At 38.8% G+C, this 20,472-nt stretch overlaps 1 protein-coding gene across 2 annotated transcripts in view; it reads right to left on the bottom strand.

The window, feature by feature from the left end:
* The window catches only part of LOC122070759 (calcium-transporting ATPase 10, plasma membrane-type-like), an 89,461-nt gene that overhangs the window by 33,731 nt on the left and 35,258 nt on the right, over window positions 1–20,472 (bottom strand). For both annotated transcript variants that reach the window (XM_042634964.1, XM_042634957.1), the window contains exons 8-12: window positions 18,357–18,426; window positions 3,393–3,463; window positions 3,202–3,285; window positions 3,031–3,108; window positions 2,874–2,945 (exon numbers count right to left, since the gene is read on the bottom strand). In XM_042634964.1, the coding sequence (XP_042490898.1) occupies window positions 2,874–2,945; window positions 3,031–3,108; window positions 3,202–3,285; window positions 3,393–3,463; window positions 18,357–18,426 (375 nt within the window). The remainder of the gene's footprint in view (window positions 1–2,873; window positions 2,946–3,030; window positions 3,109–3,201; window positions 3,286–3,392; window positions 3,464–18,356; window positions 18,427–20,472) is intronic.

The following is a 20,472-nucleotide window of genomic DNA, read 5'->3' on the forward strand; positions in this document are numbered from 1 at the left end:
CTAAGAAGAAGAGAGGGCTCCAGACGAGGGTCACAAGGGTGGAATTGGGGTTTAGTTGGGAACGATGGGTAACAAAGATTTTTTTTTTTCTTTTTACTTTTTTAATGGTTGTTCTCTGTCACGGTAGAAACCAGAACAGAGAATGGGAAGGGGAGAATACAGGGAAAGAGAACCAAGGAGATGAATCCTTCAGCTCTAATACACCACCTGATGGAGGGCCTGTAGAGAAAGGGAAGAAATCCTTCAGTGAACTAACAGTTGCAGGGGAGAAGAGAAGAATCACACAAATGGGGGAGGAAGAAGGTCACATGACCAATTAAAACTGACAAGGTTTCAACCAAATATTCAATTCAATTCAACACTACCGTACCCATCGGTTACATGCCTTTATATAATAAACTGAAATTAAAACTTACCTAGTAAAAATCTAAGACTGAAATAGCAACTTCTAATTTGCTTCTTAAGTTCTGACAAATGAAATTAAAAACTGAATAAAACTTAAATTGGTAACTCCCTAATTGACTAACAACTACCCAAAATAAAAAATTACATATATTCCCAAATAAAATAACTCAAAATTTCCTACATAAAGTAAATCCTAAGATATTCTATTGATCCAAAAAATAAAATCAAATCCGGTTCGTCTCGGCAGCAATTGCTTGAAGGGTCAACCCAATTCAGCTTCAATTCTGATCAGGCAGATTCAACAGCTGAACCCTCCGAATTGACAATTTCACAAGTGCAACACAGTTTTATTTTTATTTTTATTTTTATTTTTATTTTTTTTTCTTTTTCTTTTTTTTTTTCTTACCTAAGTTTATCAAAACTTGGTCAGTAGGTTGATAAAACCAATCTATACAGCCTGTATAACCAGTAGGCCATACTGAGTCTCTTGGTACACCATGTAATTCTGTGTTCAACCCATGTACTCTAGCAGTTGCACCAAAAGGCCTTGATTCGTTACAAAATTTCCTTTTAGCCAATGATCCAACCAAAGGATAATTGGAACTATGGTACCAAACTTCTTAATAGCAATATCTATCCTTTTAGGAACGGATTTTCTAGAATTTGACTCCATACCACCGAAGAATTTAGTCATAAACTCGAAAGATAACTAGGTTGATGCTGAACCAATTCTTCCATTCCAAAAGCCCAGAGGAAGAGGATCTGCAAGGCCATGCGGTGAAGCATCGATGATGACATCACCAACCTAAACATATAATACAACTACCTATGATGGGACAGACCCACTCTATCAAAAAGATAGGCGGGTCAACAGCGTGGCAGGCCTGCCGAGAGGAAGGGTCCACAATTTTCTCAAATGTTCTGCTCTCTGTAATTGGTTAGTCAATGGCTTAGGTACTGTCGTTGGTATTATCTAACTGCACATTCCCCTAACATTAAACTGGAGGCCTTTCTTGACGCTCAAATGTATGAAACTGACTTTAAGATTAGAGCAAATTATCTTAAGAAACAAGTAGCCTCCTAACAGAAATTAGTTTTTCCTCCATTTTTGTTTCGTTTTCTTGTTTCCTTCATAACTTCCACTACAAATAAAAATAGCAAAACGCAAAAAGCAGCCAACACTATCCTCTCTAACAAATTCATGGTCATAGTTGTAAAGGCGACGACTAGGCGTCCAGGCTAGGCGATAGTCGCCTTGTGTTTTGACACTTATTTATGCCAAATATCATTTAATCATTTACTTTTTTTATATTTGTTATTTCATTTACTTTTTTTATATTTGTTATTTCATTTACTTAAGATATTATTTATAAATAAGCAAATACCCCCTATTTGAATCCAATAAAAATAGTTTAAAAATCAAATACCAAAAGGATAAAAAGTCAACTCCTCAGTCCAAGAACAAAAACTAGATTTTGGTTATAGGGGCAATTTTCAACTTTTAAATGCTGGGGTTTTTCTCAGTTATGAAAATTTTATAAATTCTATCATGTTAAAACATTGTTAAAAACCAAAAGTCCTGTAAAATAATATTTTGTTTTGATATCCATAAAATTATTTTCATTCAGGCGTTTTTAACAATATTCGCGCACTTAAAAATAAGTTTGAAAAAAGCAAAACTTTATCATTGCAACTCATATTTAAGTAATCTTAGACTTGTTAGAAAGCTGGTTTTATGTTATAACTAATACAAAAAGTCTCATATAAAAATAAAATCATTTGACCAGTTAAACTTATTATAGAATAAGAGCATTTCTCTAAATGTTGATTTTTTATAACTTAATATGACTTAATGTTAACTTTTTAATTATTTGATGTGGCTAAATGTTGATTTTTAATAACTTGATGTGGATTAATCTTGATTTTTTATGATACAAGGTATATATAACTTACTAAATAATGTTAGAAAATAGGAAAAATAAAAAATAACACTTGTTCGCCTTAAGGCGGGCGCCTTCTCGTCTAAGCGCTTAGATAACCCTCCACCGCCTTGGTGCCGCGACAACTATGTTCATGGTAGTCAACAACCTATTTCTGCACATCTCCTAACATAACAGCTAGCTTTTTGTCCAATCATGGGGTATATATGGATCCAATCAACTTCCAGCCACTTTAGCAAAAGATGTTGTCATTAGAAAACATATATAATTTAAAAATTGTGAGCATTTCATACTAAACCCAAGCCTAATGTCCAAATAGGTAATCAAGTTCTCCAATCAAATCAACATAACATATTTTCCTTTCTCCACCCCCCCCCCGATAGAATACATTACTCTAAACATTTAAAACATGCTTTTGACTCATATATAAGACTGGACTAGTTCAAAGAATATATGTCATGTTAGAACATATGCGAGACCATGAGAAATTATTCACACTGGAAACACAACAAAACACATGATATTTACCAGCATAGTTCCATAACCATCAGCAACTTTGCATCCAGACATCAAAAAGGGTGCCTTCTGATCCTTGTGAACCTGGGAAAAAAAAACAGTATTATTGACCTCCCATATGGCAAGTATAAGTAACAATGAGCATCAGAAGAAAGTAACTATAGCTCACTATCTTGCTCTCCCCAGTCATGCTAGATTCATCAATGGCTAGAGAGTGACCAGCAATTAAAACTCCATCGGCTGGCACCTGAAAAGCATTAAATATAACTTGGATGTAACCAATGAAGTAAACTGCAATGCTTCTACAAAACAAACCATGAACTAGTTATCATCCAATGACCTGATCACCAATTTTTAGAGGTACAACATCACCAACAACAATATCGAATATTGAAACCTCTACTCTTCTACCACCTCTGATAACCTGCGGTAATGGTTGGATAAATGATATCAATCTCACAAGTAACAGATAAAAAAACACAAGCATCTTGATGAACAAGTAGCATCTTCTCACGTTGTACGAGAACACACCTCCATATGTATATTTCGTTTCTCTTCGTTCAAGTTTTGAAACTGAAGGGATTGTCTGTAATCACTGACAGCTGAAGACAGGAAAATAGAATGACGATTAGTATTTAGTAGCAAAAGACAATGATTTCTTTCTAGTGCCTGCCCAGAAAGGTGAGCTCTAGATTATATGCAATGGAAACAATCAAAGAGATGAAAAGTTGGGCAAGAAGCGGATGGCATCTGCAACAGGGACATAGAAGCATAAAAAATATTTTCTTGGCATTTTAGAATATGGAGGCTCCAGGGTGCTTGGAGTATGAATCAGAATTAACGTCCATTCAGGTAGCAGCAAGGTAAATTTCGCGAATATTTAGCAAAACCAAAATGAAAAACTAGCAAAATTTCGGTCAAAACATTTCAGTTGATGGTTTCTACGCCCTAATTGCCAAATTAGGTCCCAAAAATTCTAGTAAACCCTATTTTAGGACCTTTAAACATAGTAGAACTCTTAGATTATAAGAAACACACGCAAAATGGTAGTTTGAGTCATTTGACTTCAGATCCCCTAGTTTCGTACTATACGGTGTACACTACTATATAAATCTATAATATAGCCAATTCCACTTAACTTTGAATCTTGCACAAAATTCCAGAAATGAAGCAAATCATTGTTTTAACGTGTTTCACTACTACCCGACAATTTGTTCCACGCTGCTATGAGAATCATTTGGCCAAAATTTTAAAATAAATAAATAAAATTCCACAAACCAGAAACAAAAAAAAAAAAAAATAAAAAAAAAACAAACAAACAAACAAACAAACAAAAAAACAAAACAACAACAAAAACAACGGAATGGGTCAAAAATATACATTTAATATTAAAGCTTTCTGGGTCGAAATGATGCTGCAACCAAACATATCATCAGAATTTTGCAGAAATAGCAAAATTTCGACCGAAACCTTGCTATTTTACATACCGCATAGAGATCCATTTTGATATCTTGCGAAATCGAAATATATCGCAAAATTTTGTGACATTTTAGCAAAACCTTGAACATTGGACAGCAAGTATTTCATTAGAGAGGTGACCAGGGCCCCAGAAAACCAGTTTGAATGCCTTCAAGCTCTGCAAACTAATTAGCAGACGGACGTAAATAAAATTGTGGTCTTACGTCACTCTTACCAAGATCTAGCACCTTCATCAAGGTCTCGCCCCACAATGAGTTAAAGGCAGCCAGTCAAGTTCTACTGAATTTTAATATTTTAAGAATACTCAATCAACTAAGCATTCTAACAAATAATTGTGATATTCATTGAAAACATTGATATTTTAACCTAGTTGTCAAAGCGCCGCCTTGGCATCCAGGCGGTTTGCCTAGGGCCTAAGTGATTGTCACCTTATTGCACTACATGTCGCCTTAAATTTTGGCACCTATTTTATACCAAGTATCATTTAAGTAAATGTTTTTATTTAATTTACTTACGATATTATTCATAAATAAGCAAATGCCCACCTATTTGAATCCAATAAAAACAGTTTAAAAATCAAATTCCAAAAGGATAAAAATTCAACCCTAGTCCAAGAATTAAAACTGGATTTTTGGTTGCAAGGGCGATTTTCAACTTTCAAATGTTGGGGTTTTTCCCAATTCTGAAAATTTTATATATCTTATCATGATAAAAAGTTGCTAAAAGCCAAAAGCACGGTAAAATAACCTTTCGTTTTGATGTCCAGAAAATTATTTTCATCCAGGCAATTTTAATAGCATTCGCACACTTTAAAATAAGTTTGACCAGAACATAACTTCGTCATTACAACTCAGATTTAAGTAATCTGAGACCTGTTGAAAAGCTTGTTTTGTGGTACACCTAATACAAAAAGTCTCGTGTAGAAATAAAATCATGTGACTCTCAAACTTATTATAGAACAAGAGCATTTCTCTAAATGTTTATTTTTAAAGATTTGATATGGCTTAATGTTGATATTTTATGACTTTATGTGGCTTAATGTTGATTTTTTCATGAAACAAGGAATATGTAGCATAGTAAATAATGTTAGAAAAGAGAGAAAATAAAAAATAACAATTGTTCGCCTTGTTCACCTTAAGGCAGGCGACTTGAAGCCTAAGCGCTTAGGCAACCCTCCAACGCCTGCCTTAGCACCGTGTCAACCATGATTTTAGCCCGACAAACAAGTAAATGTTGTCCTTCAATGAAAACAATAAAATATTCAAGGCATTGTGTTTTGCGCTTTAAATGCTCTAGTCATGCACCATATGGATGGTATTATCATCTCTTTTTTTCCTTCAATTTCAGCATCCACACACAGTATTTGTTCTCAAATCCCAAATTTGAGTAACTATTTTCCGCAAACACTAGATATGGATATTTATTTAATCAATTAATTTCAAGTTATCAAATTTTCATTTTTCTGTTATGTCCTAATTCGGCATGTAATTTCAGCTCTTCTCTGTGCTTCATGTCCAAATAAGAGGGAGTCATATTTGTGAATCCTGAAATGCCAAGGATCAGGCTGAATTATCCTTTTAGTGAAAGAAATTGAATAGAACTTGAACTTCCTAGGGATTATTCTTGATGTATAACTGCATTGTTATTGGGCCTAGGTAGACCTTATTTTGGTTTTACGGATGGGTTTTATGGGCCTTTGGGCTACTTTCTTATTGAGTTATCTGTTGTACCATGACTTAATTAAAATTCTGTATTGTCATTAGTGGGGTCAATGGTTCTTTATGGGAATAATAGCTTACTCAGTGTTTTTCATGTTTCCTAGTAGTAGTAGTAGAGTTTTGTTGAGTGGTGAGCAAATAAGTGAAAGGGGCCCAGTTGTCTGGATGGAATAGGAGTCATAAAGTGACAAAGTGCATTTGGTCTTATAAACAGCACTTTGGAAAAAGAAATTTGTTAGCCTTTCAGCTGGGTCAAAGAGAAATACGTATACTGTTTGGGCATACTTAAAGCTTAGATTGAAGAAGGGATGTCAATCCCCAATGGGAATAGTAAGTACTACCTTAGACACGCAAAACATAGGTTGGACTGGCCATAATCAGCCCTTTCTCTCATCACATGCGGAAGGAAGCAAACCCTGTTTTTATGTACGACATTCCTGTAGTTTAGTTGCATCACCCTAAGCAAGACTTTCTAATCGAATGCAACAATCAACAAATCTACATGTACTCCAACACGAATTCAGTGATCTTTTGGAACGAATTTAAGTTTATGTGCTGTGAGTATGTGAAGCATGGACTGGAATAGATCCCTTTCATCCCAGATGATTCTATTCTCTTCTCCCTATTTCTCATCGGCGTCAGATCAAGTTCTCTTCTCAGATGTGACCCTTCTTATTTCTTCCTCTAATTCCTCATCTTCTTCCCCAGTTTTCTTATACATTATTTTGTTTGCTATTTGATTTATATAACGATTTCATAAATCTCACCATATACATACTAAATCTGAATCCACTGTTTCAAATCTGATTATACAGATTCAGTTGATAGCATAACTGATCAGTTAATCAAAAGTGATCTTCAGTTCTGTTACATTATTTCAATCTCGCTTATAGTTTGAAAATTAAGCAGATTGGATTTCATTTTTTTATTATTATTATCTGACTATCAATAATTTCATATCAATCAACAGATTATTTTAACCCTCTAAACTCGACTATATCCGAGAACGTTAGTTTGACAAATATTTAATTTCTTTGGTATTAGTAAATGTACCCACTCCATTCCTTGTTCCCTCCTTGCTTCCCATCAAGCCATCCCCTCTAAGTCTGAAATCCACTCCATTTCCTTTCTCATGAGGCCAACAGAGCTCCTGGTCCTGAAGGTTTCAGTATGGGTTTTTTTTTTCTACCATATGGGATTTCATCAACGTATGACTTTTTTTTTATTTTAGGTGAATAAAAAGTCATTAACCAAAGGAGAAGAAAATACATACAACCCCTAGAAAAGGGAGGGGAGGAGGAGTGAAAGAGAGCAAACAACAATCCTCAGGGGGAGACATGATTTCTTATCACAGAGCTTGGGAGCTCCCAGGAAGTAACAATGTGCCAATTTCTAGGGGAAGGGGAACAATTGGAAGAAACTTTTGAAATCTTTGCTTTGACATCAAAGAAGATTTAGTTCCAAATCTTTCCCAACGGCCGAGAGTTGGAAGACCATTTCTATGATTTCTCTATATCCAAATTTGATCATGGTTCAAGAATTTCGCAGGTTTTGACCGTATCACCAAGGGTTGAAACAATATGTCCTGTGACTTTTAAAAGTCACAGGTTTCGGACCATGTTTCGCTGTGACTTCGGACCATGTTTCGACGAAATATGGGAAATTTCGACCAAACTAATTGGTTCGACTTGAACCAAGTCCTATATAAAGTTAGTTTGAAAAGAAACTCAAGCCTTCTTTAGCAGAATTCGACCCTCTCTTCTTAGTTTTCTCTCCTAGGAGTGGGAAACTTGGGGAAGCAATGGAGATTTCCATTTTTTGCCCAACAAAGTTGAATCTAAGGGTGGTTCTTGCTTCATCTACATAAGAAAGACAGCTTGGACAAAAAAGGTAAGTCCCAACTTCCCAAAAAATCTTTTTTTTTATAGAATATACTTGTAAATAGAGTATAATTATGTAAATTTTTTTTGTTTACTTAGGAGGACCCAATCTACACATTCATGGTGGCCGATTTTATTTTGCATTTAATGCTTTTTTTCTGTTTTGAAAATGCATTTACCTATAACATATTTAAATCAACAACTCAACATAATGATTACCGAACCTTTGGTTCACCATACAAATATGACTTTATGTGTTTTTTATATGAAACTAATCATGTGAATGTGTTAGAAATGTCTAAAATAAAATGTACACAAAAAATCAGAAAAAAAAAAACACTGCTTGGGGGTCGAAACCTAAGTTTCCACCAAACCGGGAAAAATTCCCTGGTTTCCTCGAAATTTCCCAAGTCTCGATTGAAATTTCGGTCTCCCTAAGGGTCGAAACCCGATACCTTGAATCTTGAATTTGATTGATAGTTGCACAAAAGGCAAGCTTTCCCAAAGTCACAAATAGTCTTCCCTAGAAATGTCATATCCATCCAGATCCACTCCCTTTGAAGTGGAAGAATTCTTCGATTAACCGGCCAGAATTTGGAGAGAGCAGACTTCCATATAGAGGAGGTGACAGGGCAAGCATAAACGCGATGGTCAATGTCTTCAGGCTTTGAACCACAAAGATAGCACAAAGGGGAGACCTAGATCCTTCTTTGGATGAGGAAGGCTAGCGCGGGGAGACCTTTCATGAAGACTCTCCAAGTAGTGAAACTTTGCCTAAGGATATGGTGCTTGAACCAAATGAGCTTGTGCTAGGGAGAGCGCAACGCATGAGTTCTGATAAAGTCCCAAACAAACTTTGCACTAAATACGCCACTTAGGGCATGATTCCAAAGAATAGTACCAATCCTCCTGAGTCCCAAACTGGTGATGGCAGGCAAGGTATTCCAAATTTCAGCAATCTGATCTAAGGCTGGGGAAGGGGGAGCCCAAGAATCAAAGGAAATGATGTCGGCATGATGCAGGTTAATCACCAAAATAGGCTTGTTTTATTAGGAATAAGCATAGGGTTGGGTTCCATAAATGTTGCACCTTTGTTCCCATGTGTTTTGAGTGTAGTAGGCCACTTTTATGGGTCTAAAAGAGTGGCTCTAGGATAGTATACGGGATTACTAGTTTGTTTCCTTTTTCATTAGTTTCCTTTTTAGCTGGGATTGATTTGAGTCATATTTGTTTCCTTAGGAGTCAAGTTATTAGTTGAGTCAAGTCATTAGTAGTTAGTTTCCTTTTTCAACTAGTTTCTATTTCCAGTTAATTTTTAATTTCAGTTTTTAGTAACTATTGTATTAGGAGAATATTTGGTCTCCTTTTGAGGAACCTTCTATTTTGTAATTCCCTCCCCCATCAATATTATAAATAAAGAGGAGGAGGCTCCTAAAAATATATATATATATATATATATATATGATTTTTTATGAACAAATTAATGGCTACTGCTATTGTCTTCTCCATGAAGAGTTGTCTTGTGTTTAATCAAGGCTGATGGAATTGGTGTTTGATCCAATTGACTCTCTGCAGCGTGCAACCCGAGAGGTTCCTTCTATCTTCTGATCTCCTTATTATATTGTTTGCAACCATCTCAGATAACAGATCTGATCTTCTTTTAATTTCTAGTTACGAATTTCTCAGATTTCTCCTACCCGATCATTCACTGATCAGACCAACCAATCACCTGAGGGCTCTCCTATTCTGGTCTAGTGTTAGGCCTATTGAGAGGGCGGTTCGATCCTAATTTGGGGTCAATCAGACCTGGAATTTTATTGTTATAAAAATTCTCTCTATTCTGGCATATTCTGGTTTCTGCCCAGAACTTTGAATCGCTTTGTTCTAGATGTTGTTGATTGGTTGCTGGTCTTATGCTTCATTGTTTAGTCTTATTAATTGGTGATTTAATTCCTTAATTCCTTGGCTGATTATTCAGTTACAGAATTTCTAAACTGTTGAGACCGATGATTTTCTAATATTTTATTGGGTTGGTTCTAGTTGTTCTTCTGATAAAAAAAATCCTACAATTAAGACTTGGTCAGTTCACCTACCCTAGTCTACATTAAGTGGTATCAAAGCATGCCAGAGAATGACCCTATTACTGAGTTGGAGAACTCCATGGCTTCCATAATGGAGATGATGATACAACTGCATCAAGAAATGGTGCAAACGAATGAAGTATTCGCTAGATGCAGTGACGTGTTGGTGTCCCAGAATCGTTAATAGCACCTGTAACACCTTTAAGTGAAGTGAAGATACCTCTATTCAAACCAAACGAACTTGAAGTCAAGGTTCACATTAAAGAGATAGTTCTTGAAGATTCAAAGATAGACGGTCAATAGTTAGAATATTCCAATGAAAAATTCTACTTTGAAGAGAACATAGTCGACAAGATTGAGGCCGTGGAAGATGAGGTAGTGGGTGAAATCACTCCACAACCATAGTTGTCACAGCGCCAAGGCAAACCAAGGTGGTGGAGGGTTGCCTAAGTGCTTAGGCAAGAAGGCGTCCGTCTTAAGGCAAACAAGGCGACCAAGTATTATTTTTTATTTTCCCTATTTTCTAACTTTATTTAGTAAGCTATATATACTTTGTATCAAAAAAAATCAAGATTAAACAACATCAAGTCATTAAAAAAATCAACATTTAGCAATATTAAACCATAAAAAATTAACATTAAGTCACATTAAGTTATAAAAAATCAAAATTTAGAGAAATGATCTTGTTCTATAATAAATTTGACTAGTCAAATGTATTATTTTTAAATGAGACTTTTTACATTAGTTATAATATAAAATTAGCCTTCTAACAAATCTAAGATTACTTAAATCTGAGTTATAATGACAAAATTATGCTCCAGTCAAACTTATTTATAAGTTTGTGAATGCTCTTAAAATTGCCTGAATGAAAATAATTTTATGGATATCAAAACAAAAAATTATTTTACAGGACTTTTGGTTTTTAGCAATGTTTTAACATGATAGAATTTATAAAATTTTCATAATTGAGAAAAAACTCAACATTTAAAAGTTGAAAATCGCTCCTATAACCAAAATCCATTTTTTGTTCTTGGACTGGGAGGTTGACTTTTTATCCTTTTCGAATTTGATTTTTAAACTATTTTTATTGGATTCAAATAGGGGGTATTTGCTTATTTATGAATAATATCTTAAGTAAATCAAATATTTACTTAAACGATATTTGGCATAAATAAGTGTCAAAACACAAGGCGGCATGCAGTGCAACAAGGCGACTGTTGCCTAGGCCCCAAGCAAACCGCCTAGACGCATAGTCGTCGCCTAGGCGACACCTTGACAACTATGTCAACAACAGATCTTTGAGATTCATGATGAAAAGGAAGAGTTTGTTCCTCCAATCCTTGATGAGAAGGTTACCATTGTTGATGACTCTATGCATACGACATTCACAGTTGGTATTGATTCAGAGGTTGAGCATATAGAGTTTGTTATGCCATCACGGTTCTTTGAAGAGAAAGCTCCACGCCTTGAAGACTACATGTTGGGCTTTTGATCCCATGTGTTTTGAGTGTAATAGACCACTTTCATGGGCCTAAAAAAGAGGCTCTAGGATAGCATACGGGATTACTAGTTTGTTTCCTTTCTCATTAGTTTCCTTTTTAATTGGGGTTGATTTGAGTCATTTGTTTCCTTAGGAGTTAAGTTATTAGTTGAGTCAAGTCATTAGTAGTTAGTTTCCTTTTTCAATTAGTTTATATTTCCAGTTAATTTCTAATTTCAGTTTTTAGTAACTATTGTATTAGGAGAATATTCAGTTTCCTCTTCAGGAACCTTCTATTTTGTAATTCCCTCCCCCATCAACATTATAAATAAAGAGGAGGCACCTTAAAAACAAAAGAATGATTTTTATGAACAAATTAATGGTTGTTGCTATTGTCTTCTCCATGAAGAGTTGTCTTGTGTTTGATCAAGGCCGATAGAATTGGTGTTTAATCCAATTGACCCTTTGCGGTGAGAAGCCCGGGTGGTTCTTGCAAGTGGTTCTTCTTCTCAAGTTTTATTTTTCAAGCATCTAATACTGTTCAGAATACCAGGTACTTATGTTCTAATTTTCTGCCCAGAATTTCTGTAGCAGTATAATCAGTCCTTGCTGTTGATTCAGATCCAGCCATGGGTTTGACCTAAATTGCAGGTCAATAGTCCCTCTCTATCCCACTAAGGATCGATCCAATTTTTGGCTAATTCTGTTCAGCCATTAGTGAGTTATTACAAATCACCATATTTTTGTCTTTTAGTGATCTGCCATAACCAGAACTGTGATCGATTGGTTTGGATGAGTTCTTACTATTATCTTTAGTTTATGGTTCATTGTTTACTGTTGAGTTGAGCCTATTTGAACTACCAATCAGTCCCTGGTTTATTCCTATTTATCTGGTGCTGTTCGGCCCTAGATACTGTTAGGTTTTTGAGATCGATAGCAGCGGGTTGCTTGGTTTCTGTTGGTTTGATTTATTGGTTTATGTTGGTTGAAATCTGGTTGTTCTTAGATTAAAAGTTTGTGCAGTTTGAGACTTGGTTAGACCACTCTCCGAGTCTACATTATGGCAACCATAGCATGCTTGGGAGCCCAGAATTGTAGATACCTCAGGCACTAATAACCTGAGAGAGGATCCCTTTTAGGTGCCAAGGGTCCAACCAAAGATAATAGGAGGATCCTTCCCCAATACGAGGGGAAATGACTCTGGAGGCAATAGGTCTCACGGAAATAATCTTACGCCACACCCAAAAGACATCGGATGGAGGGCACACTGACCAATAAGTTTCAAGCCTAAGGAGATGCAAATACACCCATCAACCCAAATGCTTTTCTTCTTGCTAACCACCTTCCAGATTAACATGAGAGTTCCAACAAAATTGACATCCTTGATGCATCTCAAACATAAGCCACATTTTTTGGGGAGGAAAATAGCAGGCCAACTAAGAGGACGAAGGAATCTAGACGAATCACACCCTTTCCAAAGGAAAGAAGCAAACAAGGATTCCAACTTGGATATAGTTGCTATGGGCAATCCGTAGATTCCAGACCAATAGATGTAGGAAGCTTGGAGAACCGATCGGATGAGCTTAAGGCAGCCAACAAAGGATAGGAGCTTCCCTTTCCACAATTGGAGGTGCTTTCTGATGAGATCAAGCATAGGAGTGCAGTGATGGCTCGTGGGTCACGCAGGTATGAAAGGAAAGCCCAAATACTTAACCGAGAAAGAGCCCAGAGTAAAACCAATTTTATGAAGAAAATGTCTTGGCATCATCTGAAATTTTAGACAAGAAGATGAAAGATTTTCCAGGGTTGATGCAAAGACCAGACATCAAAGCAATGAAGTTCAAGTAGTGCATAATATTGTCTAAAGATGAATCATCAGCTCGGGAGAAGATCAACAAATCGTCAGCAAAAGCAAGATGAGTAAGCTTGATGGCCTTGCACTTAGATGGGAATGATGGAGTTCAGATCTGAGGTTTGATTGCAAGCTTCTAGAAAGGACCTCCATAGCAAAAAAGATGTAAGGGGACAACGGGCATCCCTGTCTAATGCCTGTAGAAGAGGGGAAATACCCTGCTAAGCTCCCATTGACCAGGACTAAGAATCTAGGAAGGCAATACAATGAAAAATCCAATTAGTAAAGAGAGGAGGAAAACCCATCTTGTCAAGAACTGAAACAATATAGTCCCATCTCAAGGAATCAAAGACCTTGTGAATGTCAATCTTAATAAGAGTTGCAGGGGAGTGGGACTTTCTGTCAAATCCTCTATCTATCTCACGAAAGATAAGAATATTATCCCCAATACTTCTTCCAGAATGAAGGCGGACTGGTTTCACTAACGAGGGAGTCGATGACATTCTTCAACCGATTGGCGAGGATTTTGGCAATGAACTTGTACAATAGGTTGCACAGAGATATCGACATGAAATCATTCACTGAGTCTGCACTCTCCCTCTTGGGGCTGAGGCAAAGGAAGGTATGGCTAATACTTTTGATGTGACTAGGGATGAAGAAGAAACTCTTAATAGCTTTGATTAAATCTTCTCTAATGATATCCCGAGCAAATGTGAAAATCCCATACTAAAACTATCAGGCCCTGGAGCTTTGCTGGCTTGATGGGAAAGGATAGCAATAGTAATCTCTACGACCAAGAGAATGGCCCATAGCATCTAAGAAACATTGTCAGGAACAAATATATTGATAAGACCCTCAGGGATGGGTAAGGCCAGAGCAACATCCGGATTGAACAAGGGCTTTAAGTGGTTGACAACACTTCTTTTACCTCATCACTTTGAAGACTTGGGAGCCATCAGGAGTAGTTAGCATGGGAATGGAGTTGAAGTTGTTTCCGGCCTTCAAGAAACGATGGAAATTAGAAGAGTTGGAATCCCCTAATCCAGCCAATTGATCCTAGCCTTTTAGCTTAAGAAGCTTTCTTAATGAGCCAACATATATAAAAGACTTGCAGATTCAGATTTCTCTTCCTCAACCAGGGAGGAGTTCAGGCGATCAGATTCAAGCTAAATCTGGATGGAGGACAAACGATTCCTACAATCAGCAACAAAAGACGAGATGTTCCCAAAGGAGTTAATATTCCAAAGCTTTAAAGCTTCTTTAACATTTCTGAGCTTCTTGGATAAGGCAATGAGGGGAGTTGAGAAAGCTTGGACAGGCTTGAGCTAGGCTTCCTTAACAACATTTGGGAAATCCAGGTGAGTGGCCCACATATTAAAGAATGTATAAGGCTTGGACCGAAAGATATATAGGGGTGGATTAAAATGGAGATGGGGCTATGGTCGGAAATTGATGGAGACTCAAAAGTTGCATGAGAGGAGGGGAAAACAAATAGTCAGGCTTCATTGACAAGCAACCTGTCAAAGTTTGCAAACAATATGGGAAGACCCCGTTCTTTTGTTATTCCACGAGAATTTGATACCAGACCAACGGAGGTCATCAACAGCAATGTCCTCAATGCAATCATTGAAAGAATTAACATTTACAGAGTTAAGGTGGCCCCCTTCTTGTTTTTCATGAGAGTATTGAACCACATTAAAGTCCCCACAAATACCCCAAGGCCGAGGGCCCACTTGACCTGCGAAGATGCGAAGGTCATTCCAGAGAATGTGTCCATCAATCATTTAATTGGAAAAACTGCAAGCGGTATCGGAAATGGCTAAGTGAAGGAGCTGGGAGGAGGAAGAGATGAGGGAAACATAGAGAATTTTTCGGGTATCAAAGCAAGCAAATTCTCCCACTAGGATGATGGGAATAGTTGGTAATGAAGGACCAGCCGGGGGCAATGGTAGAGGCAACATGGAAGAAGGATGGCTCCTTAATGTGAGTTTCCTACAAACAACAGAAGGTAGGCCGAAAATCTTTGATGAGCAAACGGACAGCAGCATGCTTATAAGGGGAGTTCCGAGCCCTAAGGTTCCAGACAAAAGCTTGAGACATGAAGCAGGCAAGGAGGAGAGCAACTCAAGCTTCGAAGGGGGGGAGCTGGCGGGGATAGTTGGAGGCCGAGATTTACTACAGCACTGGTGAGAGCGAGGGTTAGGGGAGGTAGAGGAAGCCAACTGGTTTGGGGGAAACATTGAAGAGGGAGCACTAGGTTGTCGGGTGGAGGATTTCTTCGAATTTGCAGTAGTAACGGGTAGAGAGGACAGGCCAGAGAGGGCCCGATGGGTCGGGTCAAGAGAACGATGGGTGTATGTGCCAATAATAGGTTGTGGAGGAGTCAAAGTCGGAGATCCAAGAAGGGCATTGGATGTGGGTCGGGCCGATATGGAGGAGTTAAGAGAGTTGGGCCAACGAGATTCGAGTCCACCCAATGGGCCTGGGAGGAAGGAATAAAGGTGACTAGGCTAGGGAGAAGGAGACGGGTCTTGCTGCCAAAAGAAGGAAGATTGGCTGAAGAGAACAAGGTTGGGCCTACCTCTGGTTCAACCAACAAGCCCAACAAATCTGCAGAAGAAGAGTCCAAAATCCGAGAGCCAAGAGTGGAGGAAGCAAAAGGGGTTTTATCCGAGTCGGAGGAGATAATTCCAGAAGGAGTAACTGCAGAGAGCAAGTTGTGGTGATCGTCATCGTCAGAGGACTCTTCGGCAGAGGTCGCTCCTTCAGAGGATGCATCAGAGGAAGAAGAAGACTCGCCATAGATAGACGATCCAAAGGACAATGAATCAGAGGAATTGCCAGCATAGGGGTCTTTTTGGGAACCGATAGGGGGCTCTGGCAGGGATGTGGACAGGAGAAAGTTGCAGCTCTATCTCTACCACATCTGGCTACAAGATCGAGAATCAATATTGTCCAATAGACAAAATCTCAACAAAGACCGCAAGGCACAAAGCAGTTGAGGCGGTGGAGGATTTGTGCTATTGTCGACGCCTAGCTCGGGCCCTACCTCTCGCCGAAGGAGGAAGGGGCAATCATCGGTGGCGGACATGAGTGCATGACCGATCGGTCTCTATGGAAGCTAGGAGCAATGGTGATGGCCAGACAATCGGCTCCTAGCTCTCCAACGGAGGGCTTTGGAAGGTAGGCTGCCGAATCATGGCCAAAGACTTTGCAGTAGAGACAATGAGGGGGCCACCAATCATAACAAATGGGTTATTGAAAACAGAGCTCCTCCCCGTCTTGAACAGTGATCGATGAAGGGAGAGCTTCTGAGGCAGGGACCTGCACACAAATCCGAGTGTAGGTAAGCCTATCTTTCCTGTCGGTCCTAGCATCAGAGCATATCAGGGTACCAAGCATCGAGTCGACAATGCTTAAGCCTTCGATGCACCAAAAATGCAAGGAAAGACCCAACAGAGAAACACAGAGAGGAATAGTAGAATAATCCACATGGTTCAGAATCAATTGCCAGTGCCAAGGGTGGAGGAAGATGGGCTTGCGACCCACCAGCTGCGGACCACCTTCCAGGCAACAAGCCTTATCCCTTCCTCAGAGAATTTGAACATGAAAAAGTCGTGACCAAGCAAGAAGATGTCCACAGTACCCACAGGTCTCCACTGCTTCATAAGAGAGAGCATAACCATGTGAAAGGGAGGTCTCTTTCCCCGAAAGTGACCAATGAGGGAGTTTTCCCATTTGGAAGCCTCAGTATCAAGAAGACCCACAGGGCATTTGACCAATAAAGACTCTCCCAGATTTAGGGGAGGGATGAAGTGGAGGGAAACACGGTCGACGGAAGGGGAGACGGTATGGTGATGATGAGTGTTCCAGGCGCTCTCCAATGGGGGGAGATGTGGGATGGAGGGGAAGGGCAAAGGGCATGGGGGGCGAAGGAGATGAAGGAGGAGGAGAGGATACAGAGGAGAGAGACCTCCCGGGGCAGCCATGGAAGCCAGAGCTCAAGGGAGGGTGGGAGATAGGGGAACCATGTTAAGAGAAATCCCAGATTCTTGGATGACTTTCATTGGAGTATATAAATCATAATTTGTTAATGCCTTGGAAATGTTAGATATATCATTTGTATCCTCCATGGTATTAACCGCACTTTCCTCTGTCTCATTCCCAAAAAAGAGTGTGCTTCTTCCATTTCCAACTTCCACCCCATAGCCATTTGCAACCTACTTTACAAATGTATAGCCAAAATCCTATAGCTAATAGGCTCAAATTGTTGGTGGATTCCCTTGTCAGTGACAACCAGTTTGCTTTCATCCCTTGTAAAAGATGTCCTTTACCCCAGCCTTTACAAACTAGTTCTTCCATTGTATCACCTCTTCCCACAGTTACGTTCTTGTCGATGGAAGCCTGGCTGGTATCTGCCAAGGCCACCCCCTCTCCCCTCACCTCTTCACCCTTGCCTTGAAGTTCTCTCCAGAACCATCGAATCTTCCACTAAACAGAACCTCAACTGCCGCTCCCCAAATGCAAGGCTCCCAACCTCTCCTAGCTTCCATTATACCCTACTGTTCTCACAAAGGCTCTTAGGAGTTAGGACCTCTATTTGGTCATATCCTTTTATCACCTCAGTAAGGGAGGATATGGAAACCATGAGTTGAGCCTTTGCTTCACTACCAGTTGCTAACAGATTTATGATGGCTGGATGCATCGAAGTAGGATTCCAGCAGAACATGCATGAGATTTCGGAAGAGTCTCTGTATAACCCTTCCGGTCATTAAGATGTTTAAAGTATGTATGGATCTATGTTCTTCCTTCTTTAGAAATTGGCTAAAGACCAGTAATGCAGAAGATTATATTGCTTAAATAACGAGAACGACACAGTAGCACAAACTTTGCAGTCAATCAAAGTTCCAAATAAAGACATATCTCTTATTTCCGAACAAAAACTTTACAAGGAAAAGTTTCCAGAAAATAAAAGATGCTTATAATTAAATGGTCAGAGGGGTACCTGTAACTATAATAACAAGAATAACAGCAAAGGCAATACTACCCCCATCATACCATCCTTGTTTGATACCCTATTAAAGGAAGAACAAAGTGAATGAGGCAATAAAATCAATATATACAACAAAAAATAAAGAAAAGAAAGTCATAAAGAACCCACAAGCAATACCATAAAAAAGACAAACTCAGCCTACTCTAGCAAGTGAATATATTTCCACTTTAGCACCCGGTAAAAACCAATAAGAAAAATAAATAGAAGATGAGGAAACAAAAAGGTCATGCGAATCAATGAAATTATATTCCCTGAACAAAGAAATTTTAATAATAAATTAGGGACAGAGGTCAGGCACGCCGCTAGCTTTCCTGGAGCTAGTGCCTCCAACCAATGGCAGCGCGGGATACGCATGGCTATGGGCGTCTTTTCCCTGGTGTGTGGGGGGGGAGGGGGGAGTGAGACAGTCTGCCCAGAGCACTAGCCTGAGGCTTACGTAGTGACCCAGGGAACTAGCTCTTCTCCTCAACCTGTTCAATTGGAGCTAGCTATAGGGCACTTTCTATATGCTTTATTTACTTAAAGGGCAGGCTTCCCCCTCAACAACTTTATACTACTTACCAACAGACTTTAGTACTTCTTACTCGTAAGCCGGTCCTTCTTCGGCCACTCCCTCAAACGATTATGAAAAAGTTGGAAGGCCTTCTCAAAGCCTGTGAATCGGAGCCATAGAGACTGTACCAACTCGCTTCAGACTCACTTTCCAGCTCAAATTTGAGAAAGTGTTCAACTTCAAAGCTCTAGGAACGGAGTCGGAGATCACTCCTCGGGCGGTGCTGACTTGCTTGCAATTTGCTAGACACCATCCCATGAATATAAATAAATAGATTTTATTTTGTCCAACTAAGCAAGTCACACTCTTGCATTACATTAGGCCCATATATAAATATTTATTTAATATATATAGCTCCATCACTAAGGCTGTATTTGTTTCGTCGTAAAATGTTTTACAAGATTTTGTTGAAAATCAATACCGAAGTGCTTCAGGATTAGAAGAAGAGAAAATATCATACTGACATGCAACACAAAAGGTAGGAAAACAACATCCATTTCAAATTTCAGTATATTGCTTTACCAAAATAGTAATAGAACCTTGATTAATGGTACTCTTGGTCCCATGGGCATGGTTCGAAATTCCAGTCGACATGTACCGAAATTGGCGAAATATCTGACTCATAAGAAACTGAATCAAAATGATGGGAGAAATACATCCATCGGTCATTTCGGCAAAACAACTCATTCATATTATAAAAATTCAACATTTTGAATGATTTCGACTCATTAATCCCATTTCGAAAGCTTTTACCCCTTTTCAACTCATTTGGCCTTGCATCCACCACCACTCACACACCGTCTGCATCTAAAAATGATGACAATGGTAGTGACACTGATGATAATGGGGGTGATCAGCCTGCAGCTGTTGGTGATATCTAGGAGGAAGCGGGAGAGGAAGAGGAACAGCATAACTGGAACGATGATCCCCTCCGATTCACAAGGGAGACTCAGATTGACCATGCCACACAAAATACCTATCACGGTACACATGCCCCTCGGAGATCCTACTCGAGAGGGCAGCACCATAAGTTCACACCAAAGGAGTAAGACAGCATGGATGTAGACTCTCCGATTACGAGCTTATCTGGCACTCTTGGAGCCTTCACTCTTGAGGAGGGCAATAGATATGGTGGTTATGGGCCATGGCATGCACCATCCTATGCCCAAGGTTACTCCAGCTTTGAATACGCTGGTAAGGCAGCATAATGGTGGCCCTTTGATGCAGATTCTTCACCAAACTTTCATTAGGAATAAGCCTAGGGTTGAGTTGTATATGTGTAGGGCCTTCAGTCCATGTGGTTTTAAGTGTAATGGGCCACTTTTATGGGTCTAAGCTGGGGGTATTAAAGTTCCATACGGGACTAACTGATTTCTTTCCTTTTAACTTGGATTCAATTTAAGTTTTCTTGTAAGTTTTTTTTTTTTTTTAAACTGATGAATGGATAATATATAAAACAAGGGAAAATGAGGGGTATACAAACCAGAGGAGCCGAATGAAACAGCCCTACGGGAC

This window comes from Macadamia integrifolia, chromosome 2 (genome assembly GCF_013358625.1).
Source record: "Macadamia integrifolia cultivar HAES 741 chromosome 2, SCU_Mint_v3, whole genome shotgun sequence".
Lineage (NCBI taxonomy): Eukaryota > Viridiplantae > Streptophyta > Magnoliopsida > Proteales > Proteaceae > Macadamia > Macadamia integrifolia.